We start from the raw sequence: 13,572 nt of genomic DNA on the forward strand, positions 1-13,572 counted from the left end.
TGTTGCGCATTTATTATGTTAGTCAAATGGTTTGGAGGCAAGGTAGAAGGGAAGAGTTTAGTTACATATTCATGCTTTGTCGTTAGTGTGGGCAGAGCTAGAATGTGAGCCAGGGACGAGATTTTTTTGTTGACCGCTTAAAATTGCTTAAGTACTCTTAAATTCACTTAACTACATTTGACTATTCTTGAATACATTTAAGAATGCTTGGCTTAAGTACATTTAATACACTAAAGACTCTTTATTTTGCTATATTGCTAGTTTTAATTTCATAGATTTTTTTTATTGTTTCAAGATTGTTTTGCTAGTTTCTTAATAAAAGATTGAATGTATTCCTTGACTTTGAAACATTGTTATTGAATTGGATAGCGTGCCTTGCAGGATTAACTCCATCCCCTCCACCCCCCCCCCCCCCAATTTATTCTCTGAACAGTTTGGGTTTGTTCGAGTAACCGCTACAATTTGCAACTTATTCTTATTGTTCTTCTCTCTTTCTCAGTCTTCTTGGTTCTCTTTTCTGAATTCTAAACTATTCTCAGTCATGAGGCCTACTGCTTTCCTTGGCAGTTTAATATTTCTTCTTTTTGTATCTACACTTCTTCATCTCCTTTCTAAGCTGTAGTTGAAATTTCTATTCCAACTTATTTGTGTGGCAGAAGATAATTACTGTAATTCATAATATACATACTTTAAATGTTACCCATTGCCTATCCATTATCAACCTATTTAGTTTAGTTCCCCGATTTATCAGTCAGATTGTGACTCTTCCTTTGTTCATATTTAGGACCTAGCTTCTGATTCTACAACTTCACTCTTCCAAATCAGTTTTCAAATTGTCTAATTTTACTAAAGATGAGACATCTGTAGCGAAAATTTCCAAAAGGTTTTGGAAAATAAATAAGTCACTCTACCATCTTCAGTCATATGTTGCAGAAAAGTGAGATTTATTTATGCACCATCAGTAAAATCAGACATATGATTATGACAGAAAAGAAAATGAAACATGATAATATCAGTGCTATAATTCCTCATTGCCAAGAGGGAGTCTGGGTCTAATGACTGGCTATTACAACACTGCAGATTGTTTCTTGTGTTTAATCTTTTTAGACTTTTTTTTTAATCTTCCAAAAATGTTTTTTAAAATTATTCAGATAATTAGTATTTCATATTGGAATTGATTTCTACAGCTGTAAGAGCCCTTTCTCAGCTCAGCTTCTGCTGAAACCCTTGTCTTTTTATTTAGTGCCTTTATCGTCCCTTTTAAATTCTTCAGGAAGTCCCGAAATTGAATTCAAAATTTCATTCATCTTGCTATATCTCTGCCTTTTTTAGATGTTCCTTTAACCCTATCTTTGCTATTTCACATGAATCAATGTACATATGCAAAACTTGCAAAGAACTGTGTATGACTTTTATATAAGAAATCTATCACTAGACATGGACACTGTTGACTATTGGCTGACAATAGGGTTACTCATACTGGAAAGTGCTAATTACGGCATATTCAGATATAATGATAATTACTCTACAAACATAGTACAGTACAGCACAGGAATGGGCCATTCAGACAACGATATGCCGAACCAGCTAAAAAGCAAATCAAAAACACCCAAACACTAATCCCTCCTAACTACACCATGTCCATATCCCTCCATCTTCCTTACATCTATGTGCCTATCCAAACATCTCTTAAAAACGTCTAATTGTTTACCCCTACCACCATACCAGGCAGCGCATTCCAGGCATCCAAAACTTTTGAGTAAAAAAACCTACCCCCTCTCACCTTCAATGCATGCCCTCTGGTATAAGACATTTCAACCCTGGGAAATAGACACTCTCTGTCCACTCTATCTATGCCTCACATAATCTTGTAAACCTCTATCAGATGGCCCCTCAGCCTCTGATGCTCCAGAGAAAACATGAACCTGGAAAATTGAGTGAGGCCTGACAACTTCCATATACCAACAAAATATTACTGTCAATAGAGAAGGTGAAGAGATTCAAACCCTCCCTTAGCAAGGAGTGGTTAAATCTTCCCTTTACAACTGACAGATGAATTCCCTGAGTGTGCTTGTGTCTTTTTCGTAGATTGCCCAAATTATTGTTTTGTCAGCCAACATTCAACTGTGAGTCTAGTTGCGTCACAGGTTACTTCATCACAGAGTAAAATACTGTGTGAATATTCATCTTCCAGTGTACCCAATGCCTCCCATTTGTTCTTTAACCCCTATTGATCCTAGCCTTCTTCAGTACAGGTTTCTCCCGCCATCCAAAGGTAGAGCGTTCCTATGAAATGGTTCATAAGCCGATTGCATCGCCTCTGTTCTGGGTTGACAATTACGTGCTAGGCGGCACCTAATAATTAGCATGTTTATTTCGGCTTTTTTCTTAAAGATGTGCTGTGTGCCTCCCGGCTACTGCTGCATTCTCTGCGAATCAGTACAGTATCTGTCTGGGGCCCGGGTGTTGGGTTGGTGGGACACGGGGGTGTCATCTCATCATCGATCGGGGCAGGCAGCTCATCTTCTCCTATGACTGCCCGCCTCGATGTCGAAGGTCGAGGTTCGTCGTCGGCTGTGGAAGGCTTGCCTGACTGCTGAGCCTCGCGCATTTTTCTATCATACAGTTGTTTGTAAGCACTCAAACCATCCTGCAAATATCCCCTAAACCTACGTACTCTTTCAAAATTAAAGTTGTACTTTATCATTGCAGCAAAAAATCTCACGCAGTTGCTTCACTTTCTGCATTCGGTTTCGATTGTTATCCTTTCCTTTTCCAATTGCATCAGCTCTTCATCTATCAGTTCTTGGTCATGGGATGCCAAAACCTCTTCAATATCATCCTCGTCAACTTCCACAAGCCAAACTCACTTTGTCCTTGCTTCGTTCACCACGATCGAAACGCTTAATTATGTCTAGTTTTACGCTAAGTGTAACACCCTTACTCTTTCAGGCTTTTCTAACACCTCAGAACTCATCTTACTAATGGCTGCTCAATGCAACGTGTTTAAGCAATGCCGTTCCAAGTCCGGGGGCGAGCGGCTGCTCGGGGTGCGCGCAGCCTTTCTTCATAACAGTGAAAACACCTTCTGAAAGTAAAAACAGGGTACTAATGTAGGTCTCTCGTAACAGTGAGATTTCGTAAAGCGAACGTTCGAAAAGCGGGGGACACCTGTACTACAATTGGTCAAATGGCTCCTGATGCAGTGAGCAGGTGGTTTTGCCTTTGTTCTGTCATTCAGCTCCCATGTAGGAAATTGGGAATAGCTACTGGCTGGGTTGAGAATATCACAATCTTGGATATTCATATTTTAAGCAAATACCATGGCCCTTGAACAGGATGGCTAAGAAATGAATAATTCTGATGTTCCAGTCCTTTGCCTTTACAACTATGAAGCTGTCATCGAGAAAAGCTTTTGCTGTTCACTACAATCATTGGCATCTGAATCAAATTGACCAGAGACAGGAAACCATGATTTGTTCAGGCAACAGCAGGTTAAAGCTTCTCACCTTACATGAGTTTCAAGTGCCAATATTGTGCATAGGCACGTTCATGATCCTTTTGTCTAGTTGACCACATTCTTGACCACATCAACAGTTACAAATGCACTACCAAAGTATAAACTACCACTTGAAAGTGGCCCTTGGATCACAAATCATATGGTTCAGCTAGGCTGAAAGACTTCTGACTGGTTTGTGTGATAAGCCTATGTCTGCCAGCAGATCATGTTCAGCACGTTCATATCCCAGTAGTGCTATGGAACATTTGTTCTGTAATGCAGTCAAACTCCAGTAACCAGTTATTCAGCCAGCTTTGGGCTGTTGGATAGATTAGAGGGATTGCCTGAGCCAACACTAGGCAGTGCCAAGGAAGCAACCAAGCCAGTGAAGGAATAACACTGAGGGAGTGAGGTGTTGAAGACAGGACACTCCCAAATGTGTGTCTGAATCCATGGAGCTTAAGGAACAGCCGAAAATTGGCAAGGGACTGGCTGGAACAAGCCTTGATCAACTGGCACCTGCCCAGGTTAGCACATGATGGATAGTCAAACTTTTCTAGAAAAAAAGATAGATATTTTAGAAAAAGAGACATTTTGTTTGCTATTATGTGTCTGCCACTTCTCTGTCAAACTTTGCAGTTTTATGGCTTGCATTTAATGAGCTAAAAGTTATCACCTAAATATTACTGTGGACATTGCAGGAACTGAATTCTTTACTAAACATTCTTTAGACGCTCAGATTTAATAAAATTGTGCATAGAAACAACACATCTTCCAGCTGATCTGGCTTTGGTAATTCTGTGAATTACTGTCAATAATCTGGCAGTATTCATATTTTAATTCCAAATCTGTAAACGTCTGTTAATTAGAGAAAGATATCATGTCATTTTAGAATACTTTGATTACATAAATAAAGTGAGCAGAAATTTCTTAACAAAATTAATAAGTGGATGAGCTGATTTCCAAATGACAAGCCTTGTTAAACATTTGGCACTGAGCAGGGTAATCCCAAAGGCATGAATGTGGAATGCAAAAGCAACATTATTCAAAGAAAATCCACATTAAGCAGACTTTTTGACAAAGAGCATCTTGATATTCCTCGATGGTCTTTTGTTCTAATTCAGGACAGCAGCATAGCCTCCTTTTTGTTCATTGATTTCAGCCTATCAATCACAATATGAATATTAATATGCAAAGCATATTTAGGAGAATATGAAAATTAAAATTAAACCTCAATTTTACTTACAAAATTCCAATTATTCTGTTTAGATCCCTTCCGAATCATTGTCTTGTAGTCCTTAGGCTGTGCAGCACACATTAAAGTTGTATAGACTGTCTTCCTGGAATTTGTGACATTTTTAAAAACATTACTAGTGATTTCATATTTATTTGAACTTACTAAATTACAATCTAGTTTTCACAGATACAACAATAATCAGCTTATTTTAAAACACTAGTTGGTCTTCATCTAAGAAGTTATATTGATTGTATGACAGCAAGTTTGTACACGATTGAACTGCTGTTTGTTTGGAGGTTTGGAGAGGCTGTACCATAATGGATAGAAGTAACACATTTTCCTAGGGTAGAAAGGAAAGGTATGTCACATCCGGAATTATTTCCAGTTAGAGGACGACTTCCTTCCACGCTGCTCTGATGTACTGGGAAATCACGTACGAGGCAAGTTACAGCAGTGGTTTGCCATTGCCTTCTGCCGGGTGAGTTGTGTTTTTTTTATATAAAAGAGATCACCAGCTCTTACCAGGAGCCGGCTGGATTCGAACTCGGTACTTCTTGCCCCGAAGTCCAGTGCTGATGCCATAGGCCACCAGCCGGCCTTTTCCTAGGGTAAAAATGTCTAATACCAGAGGGCATGCATTGAAGGTGAGAGGGGGTAGGTTCCAAGGGGATGTGAGGGGTAAGTTTTTTCCTTAGAGTGGTGGATGCCTGGAATGCACTGCCTGATATGGTGGTAGAGGAAAACACATTAGGGGCTTTTAAGAGACATTTAGATAGGCACATGCATGTGAGGAAGACTTGTGTTGGTAGGAGGGATTAGTTTTGGGGAATTTTTTGATTTACTTTTCAGCTGCTTCCCCTGCTGTATTCTTCTACGTTCTGCAGTTTACATAGCTTCCACATAGAATAGTTCGACACTATGACCACTTTGCACAAAAACAGGATTTTTTGTTTTATTTGTATACTTTTTTGTTTGTTTAATTTTTATGAATATTGTGTATCTGATGCTGTGTGTCTATGATTCTACTGCAAGTTTTACATTGCATCTCTATGTATGACAATAAATGTGACTTTCGATCTCTTCTGTGAAGAAGTCACAGGTTAGATCACCCATAAAGACACAGGATGAAGTTACCCCTGCTCATACCTTTGCCTGTGCTCTGACTGAATATCTTACAGTATGTTCCTTGTTCGAGGTCGAGGGCTCTCCTCTGATGGGTTGCTCTGGCAGTAGACCCAAGTACTCAAGACAGGCAACCCTGAAATCACCGCCAGCGGCTTGGTGGACTGCCATACGGATTGTCAGAATGGGATGTTGTTGCCTACACACTATTAAGCAGTCAGGCAGTAACTCGTCACAACACATTGTTATTTATTTGTTTATTGGGATACAGCACAGAGTAGGCCATTCCTGCCATTCAAGCCACACCGGTAAGCAATCCCCAAATTTTATCCTAGCCTACCTGCCACGGGACAATTTACAATGACCTACCGACCGGTATGTCTTTGGACTGTGGGAGGAAACGGGAGCACCCACGGTCAAGGGCAGAACGTGACCGCACCAGCAGGCAGTGGCAGGAACTGAACCCGGGTCCCTCGTACTGTAAAGCATTGTGCTAACCACTACGCTATCGTGCCTCCCTATGCGTGGCACAAAGGCTCAAAGGCAAACAGCTTGGGGGAAGCACAACAGCCATGACAGCAGGAGCGGCAGGGGATGAAGGTGAGAGGAGCAGCTGCATGTGAACAGCAGGAACCTGGCATGTGGCAAGCGAGAGGAGCAGAAGGAAAGAAGATGGAATGAGAAGCAGAGTGACTGAGAAAACGAGTGTGTTGTAAGAACAGATTCTGGCAGAGAAAGAGAGGGTCAGGGCAGCACAGTAGCGTAGTGGTTAGCACAACACTTTACAGGTGATCCAGATTCAATTCCCACTGCTGCTTGTAAGGGGGTTCCACGTTCTCCCTGTGATCACTTGGGTTTCCTCCGGGTGCTCTGGTTTCCTCTCACAGTCCAAAGATGTACCAGTTGGTAGGTTAATTGGTCACTGTAAGTTGCCCCTTGATTAGGCCAGGACTAAATCGGAGGATTGCTGGGCGGCGCAGCTTGAAGGGCTGGAAGGGTCTATTCCATGCAATATATCAATAAATAAATAACCTGGGGACTCACCTCAACCAACTTTGAGAGCTTATTATATTTTCTGTGACACTTTTCAGCAATGTGGATAGCACAAGTCTGTCACTAAGTTGTAAATGCCATTCAGCAACATCTCTTTCAACATTTTCCAATTCAAGTGTAGTTAAACAAAACTTACTTATTTAACACTGGATGGATTGAAAGAACCTGCAATAAAATATACACTATTAATAAACACGAAATCAATGTAACACACACAAAATGCTGGAGGAAATCAACAGGTCAGGCGGCATCTATAGAAATGAACAAACAGTCAAGGTTTCGGGCCGCGACCCTTCTGGAGAACGGGGAAGGAAGGGAGAAGGAGGAGGAGGTAGCTAGAAGGTGACAGGTGAAGCCAGGTGGATACGAAAGGTGGATACGAAAGGTGAAGAGCTGGAGAAGGAATTTGATAGGAGAGGGGAGTGGACTGTGGGAGAAAGGGAAGGAGGAAACCCAGGGGGAAGTGATAGGCAGGTGAGAAGAGATAAGAGGCCAGAGAGGGGAATAGAAGAAGAGGGAAAGAAGGATTTTTTTTTAACCAGGTTGAGAAATCGATATTCATCCCATCAGGTTGGTTGCCACCCAAACGGAATATAAGGTGTTGCTCCTCCACCCTGAAGGAGGCCTCATTGTGGCACAAGAGGTGGTCTTGGACTGACACATCAACCCACATCTTCAATTAAGCTACCAACTCCCACGCTTATTTTGACTATACCTCTTCCGACCCTATCTCCTGTAAAAATGCTTTTCCTTTTTCTCAGTTCCTAGGATGCAGCTTTCCTTTCCAGGACATCAGAGATGGCCTCCTTCTTCAAAGAACAGGGTTTCCCTTCCTCCACCATTGATGCTGCCTTCATGCGCATCTCCTCCAATTCCCGAACATCCGCGCTCACCCCGTCTTCCAACTGACCTAACAGTGATAGAGTTCCTCTTGTCCTTACCTACCACTCCATGAGACTCCACATCAAGCACATCTTCCACCGCACTTCAAGTGGATCCTACCACCAAACATATCTTTACCTGCCCCTCTTTCTGCGCTTTCCAAAGGGATCGCTCTGTCTGTATTTCCCTTGTCCATTCGTTCCTCCCCACTAAAGTTTGGATTTACAGCAGCTGCAGAATTTCTCATGCTTATGAAATTAATGTTACAGATGCTGTAAACTTCATACAAAGTATAAAGCTGGTGGTATATTTCATCTATAAATGAACCAAAATGGGGGAAATACTCAGTTTTTCCTCCAGGATTTCCCTGTACCTTGCGGCATTCATCTTACCTTCTACCTTCACAAGTCTTCCATGGCCTGCAGTAGTGAAGCATCCCCACAGCATGATGCGGCCACCATTAAGCTTCACAGTAGGGATAGTTTTTTTTGATAATGTGCACAAAGTTCAGTCTGATGGCCAAAATGCTCAATTTTGGTTTCATCAGAGCATAGCACCTTCGTCCAGATGACTTCTGCCTCTCACATGCTTCTGGCAAACTCTAGCTGAGTTTTTGTCTGAGTTTTTTGCAACAGTGGCTTTCTCTTTGCTACTCTCCCATAAAGCTGTGACTGGTGAAACACCCAGGCAACAGATGTTGTGTGCACAGTATCACCTATCTCAGCCACTGAAGCTTGCAACTCCTCCAGAGTTGTCATGGGTCTCTTGGTGGCCTCCCTCACTCGTCCACTTCTTGCACTGTCACTCAGTTTTTGAGGACAGACTGCTCTAGGCAGATTTATAACTGCCATATTCTTTCCATTTTTTGATGATTGACTGAACTGTACTCCAAGGGATATTCAGTGATTTGGAAATGTTCTTGTATCCATCTCCTGACTGGTGCTTTTCAATAAGCTTTTCCCGGAGTTGCCTGGAGTGTTCTTCTGTCTTCATGGTATAGTTTTTGCCAGGACACTGACTCACCAGCAGTTGGACTTTCCAGATACAGGTGTATGTGGAAAGCGGCCAATGAGTGAGTGGGCCAGTGAAGGAGTGGAGCTTTGAGGCTTTGACTCGAGAGGCTTCAATGAGAAGAGGCGGAGGACAAGCTAGCTCGCAGTTAGTCTTTACAATGCCTCCTGAGATGGTGATGTGCCTCTCATGTGAGATGTGGCAGTCTTGGGGGAACGCCCCTCTCCCGCAGAGTCACATCTGCCAGAAGTGCATACGGCTGGGCGATCTGGAAGACCGTGTAAGGAATCTGGAGCAGCAGCTGGATGACCTTCGACTCACAAGGGAGAATGAGGCAGTCATAGATGAGAGCTACAGGGAGGTAGTCACACCTAGGCTGTCGGAAGCAGGTCGTTGGGTGACAGTCAGAGGGGGGAATGCGAAGGTGAGCAGACAGGTAGTGCAGAGCACCCCTGTAGCCATTCCCCTGAATAATAAATTTACCGTCCTGGATACTGGTGGCGGGGACGACCAACCAGGTGTGAGCCACGGTGGCAGGGTCTCCGGCACTGAGTCTGACCCAGTGGTGCAGAAGCATGGGATAGAGAAAAGGAGAGCTGTTGTCATTGCAGACTCTATAGTCAGGGAAGCAGACAGGAGATTTTGTGGATGCGAGACGGACACCCGCATGGTTTGTTGCCTCCCGGGTGCCAGGGTCCGGGATGCCTCTGACCGGGTGCACAACATCCTGGTACGAGAGGGAAAGCAACGAGAAGTCATGATACATGTTGGGACCAACGACATAGGCAGAAAGAGGGATGAGGTCCTGAAGTGTGAGTTTCGGGAACTAGGCAGAAGGCTGAAGAACAGGACGTCAAGGGTGGCGTTCTCAGGATTGCTGCCAGTGCTACGTGACAGTGATGGTAAGAATTGGTGGAGATGGCACTTGAATGCGTGGCTGAGGAGCTGGTGCAGGGAGCAGTTTTAGATTTTTGGATCATTGGGATCTCTTCTGGAGAAGGTGGGATCTGTACAGATTGGATGGGTTGCACCTGAACTCGAGGGGGAGCAATATCCTTGCAGGTAGATTCGCTGGCATGGTTTGGGAGGGTTTAAACTAATTTGCAAGGGGGATGGGATCCAGAGCGGTAGAGCAGTGAAAGAAGTGCATGGAGTAAAGCAAGATCTAACATACAGAGGCTTTGAGGAAAGAGAAGCAGAATAAACAATGTAAAGACAGTAAGGTAGAAGGGCTGAAATGTGTGTACCTCAATGCAAGAAGCATCAGGAACAAAGGTGATGAACTGAGAGCTTGGATACATACATGGAATTATGATGTAGTGGCCATTACAGAGACTTGGCTGGCACCAGGGCAGGAATGGACTCTCAATATTCCTGGATTTCAGTGCTTTAAAAGGGATAGAGAGGGTGGGAAAAGGGGAGGAGGGGTGGCATTACTGGTCAGGGATACTATTACAGCTACAGAAAGGGTGGGCAATGTAGCAGGATCCTCTTTTGAGTCAGTATGGGTGGAAGTCAGGAACAGGAAGGGAGCAGTTACTCTACTATTCGCTACTATTCTATAGGCCCCCTGGTAGCAGCAGAGATACAGAGGAGCAGATTGGGAGGCAGATTTTGGAAAGGTGCAAAAATAACAGGGTTATTATCATGGGTGACTTTAACTTCCCTAATATTGATTGGCACCTGATTAGTTCCAAGGGTTTAGATGGGGCAGAGTTTGTTAAGTGTGTCCAGGACGGATTCCTGTCACAGTATGTGGACAGGCTGACTAGGGGGAATGCCATACTAGATCTAGTACTAGGTAATGAACCGGGTCAGGTCACAGATCTCTCAGTTGGTGAGCACCTGGGGGACAGTGACCACCGCTCCCTGGCCTTTAGCATTATCATGGAAAAGGATAGAATCAGAGAGGACAGGAAAATTTTTAATTGGGGAAGGGCAAATTATGAGGCTATAAGGCTAGAACTTGCGGGTGTGAACTGGGATGATGTTTTTGCAGGGAAATGTACTATGGTCATGTGGTCGATGTTTAGAGATCTCTTGCAGGATGTTAGGGATAAATTTGTCCCGGTGAGGAAGATAAAGAATGGTAGGGTGAAGGAACCATGGTTGACAAGTGAGGTGGAAAATCTAGTCAGGTGGAAGAAGGCAGCATACGTGAGGTTTAGGAAGCAGGGATGAGATGGGTCTATTGAGGAATGTAGGGAAGCAAGAAAGGAGCTCAAGAATGGGCTGAGAAGAGCAAGGAGGGGGCATGAGAAGGCCTTGGCAAGTAGGGTAAAGGAAAACCCTAAGGCATTCTTCAATTATGTGAAGAAAAAAAGGATGACAAGAGTGAAGGTAGGACCGATTAGAGATAAAGGTAGGAAGATGTGCCTGGAGGCTGTGGACGTGAGCGAGGTCCTCAATGAATACTTCTCTTCGGTATTCGCCAATAAGAGGGAACTTGATGATGGTGAGGACAATATGAGTGAGGTTGATGTTCTGGAGCATGTTGATATTAAGGGAGAGGAGGTGTTGGAGTTGTTAAAATACATTAGGACGGATAAGTCCCCAGGACCTGACGAAATATTCCCCAGGCTGCTCCACGAGGCGAGGGAAGAGATTGCTGAGCCTCTGGCTAGGATCTTTATGTCCTCATTGTCCACGGGAATGGTACCGGAGGATTGGAGGGAGGCGAATGTTGTCCCCTTGTTCAAAAAAGGTAGTAGGGATAGTCCAGGTAATTATAGACCAGTGAGCCTTGCGTCTGTGGTGGAAAAGCTGTTGGAAAAGATTCTTAAAGATAGGATCTATGGTCATTTAGAGAATCATAGTCTGATCAGGGACAGTCAGCATGGCTTTGTGAAGGGCAGATTGTGTCTAACAAGCCTGATAGAGTTCTTTGAGGTGGTGATCAGGCATATAGATGAGGGTAGTGCAGTGGATGTGATCTATATGGATTTTAGTAAGGCATTTGACAAGGTTCCACATGGTAGGCTTATTCAGAAAGTCAGAAGGTATGGGATCCAGGTAAGTTTGACCAGGTGGATTCAGAATTGGCTTGCCTGCAGAAGACAGAGGGTGGTGGTGGAGGGAGTACATTCAGACTGGAGGATTGTGACTAGTGGTGTCCCACAAGGATCTGTTCTGGGACCTCTACTTTTCGTGATTTTTATTAACGACCTGGATGTGGGGGTAGAAGGGTGGATTGGCAAGTTTGCAGACGACACAAAGGTTGGTGGTGTTGTAGATAGTGTAGAGGATTGTCAAAGATTGCAGAGAGACATTGATAAGATGCAGAAGTGGGCTGAGAAGTGGCAGATGGAGTTCAACCCGGAGAAATGTGAGGTGGTACACTTTGGAAGGACAAACTCCAAGGCAGAGTACAAAGTAAATGGCAGGATACTTGGTAGTGTGGAGGAGCAGAGGGATCTCAGGGTACATGTCCACAGATCCCTGAAAGTTGCCTCACAGGTGGATAGGGTAGTTAAGAAAGCTTATAGGGTTTTAGCTTTCATAAGTCGAGGGATAGAGTTTAAGAGTCGCGATGTAATGATGCAGCTCTATAAAACTCTGGTTAGGCCACACTTGGAGTACTGTGTCCAGTTCTGGTCGCCTCACTATAGGAAGGATGTGGAAGCATTGGAAAGGGTACAGAGGAGAATTACCAGGATGCTGCCTGGTTTAGAAAGTATGCATTATGATCAGAGATTAAGGGAGCTAGGGCTTTACTCTTTGGAGAGAAGGAGGATGAGAGGAGACATGATAGAGGTGTACAAGATAATAAGAGGAATAGCTGGAGTGGATAGTCAGTGCCTCTTCCCCAGGGCACCACTGCTCAATACAAGAGGACATGGCTTTAAGGTATGGGTGGGAAATTCAAGGGGGATATTAGAGGAAGGTTTTTTTACTCAGAGAGTGGTTGGTGCGTGGAATGCACTGCCTGAGTCAGTGGTGGAGGCAGATACACTAGTGAAGTTTAAGAGACTACTAGACAGGTATATGGAGAAATTTAAGGTGGGGGCTTATATGGGAGGCAGGGTTTGAGGGTTGGCACAACCTTGTGGGCCGAAGGGCCTGTACTGTGCTGTACTATTCTATGTTCTCAGTTCTAATTGAAACACCTTGACTGCCCACAGTTCTCTATTTAAATAATTTTGTGAATTCTAAAACCAATTGGCTGCACCAGTGATGATTTGGTGTGTCATATTAAAAGGTGGGGGGGGGGCTGAATACTTCTGCAATCAATTATTTTGCGTTTTATATTTGTAATGAATTTAGATCACTTTGTAGAGATCTGTTTTCAATTTGACAAAGAAGAGTCATTCTCTGTTGATCAGCATCAACAAAGAACAAATTAAATCCACTGTGATTTAATGTTGTAAAATAATAAAACATGAAAATTTCCAAGGGGGTTCAGTACATTTTGTAGGCTCTGTAACTCCCTATGCAGCACCTCGTTACTCGGCCTACCTATGTCATTGGTACCTACATGGACCACGACATCTGGCTTACACTTTCCCACTTAAGAATCCTGAGGACTTGATCTGAGATATCCCAGACCCTCGAACCTGGGAGGCAACATACCATCCAGGAATCCTCTTCTCACCACAGAACCTCCTGTCTGTTCCCCTAATGAACCCCCGATCACCACAGCATACCTCTTCTCCCCCCCACTTTCCCTTCTGAGACACAGAGGCAGACTCGGTGCCAGAGACCCAACCATTGTGATTTTCTTGTTAGACCAACACCACCCCCCCCCCAACATATTCTGAAGTGATAAACC

The 13,572-nt window shown here is 43.7% G+C and overlaps 1 protein-coding gene across 3 annotated transcripts in view; it reads right to left on the minus strand.

Moving 5' to 3' along the window:
- The window catches only part of LOC134344159 (N-acylethanolamine-hydrolyzing acid amidase-like), a 64,821-nt gene that overhangs the window by 28,337 nt on the left and 22,912 nt on the right, over nt 1-13,572 (minus strand). Inside the window, exons 9-11 of one of the 3 annotated variants that reach the window (XM_063043493.1) lie at nt 7,048-7,076; nt 4,746-4,839; nt 932-3,088 (exon numbers count right to left, since the gene is read on the minus strand). In XM_063043493.1, coding sequence (XP_062899563.1) covers nt 3,068-3,088; nt 4,746-4,839; nt 7,048-7,076 — 144 coding nt within the window. In that variant the 3' untranslated portion in view covers nt 932-3,067. Of the gene's footprint in view, nt 1-931; nt 4,663-4,745; nt 4,840-7,047; nt 7,077-13,572 lie in introns of those variants that run through there. The other 2 variants (XM_063043491.1, XM_063043492.1) reach the window with 2 other exon arrangements.

Source organism: Mobula hypostoma, chromosome 3 (assembly GCF_963921235.1).
Source record: "Mobula hypostoma chromosome 3, sMobHyp1.1, whole genome shotgun sequence".
Lineage (NCBI taxonomy): Eukaryota > Metazoa > Chordata > Chondrichthyes > Myliobatiformes > Myliobatidae > Mobula > Mobula hypostoma.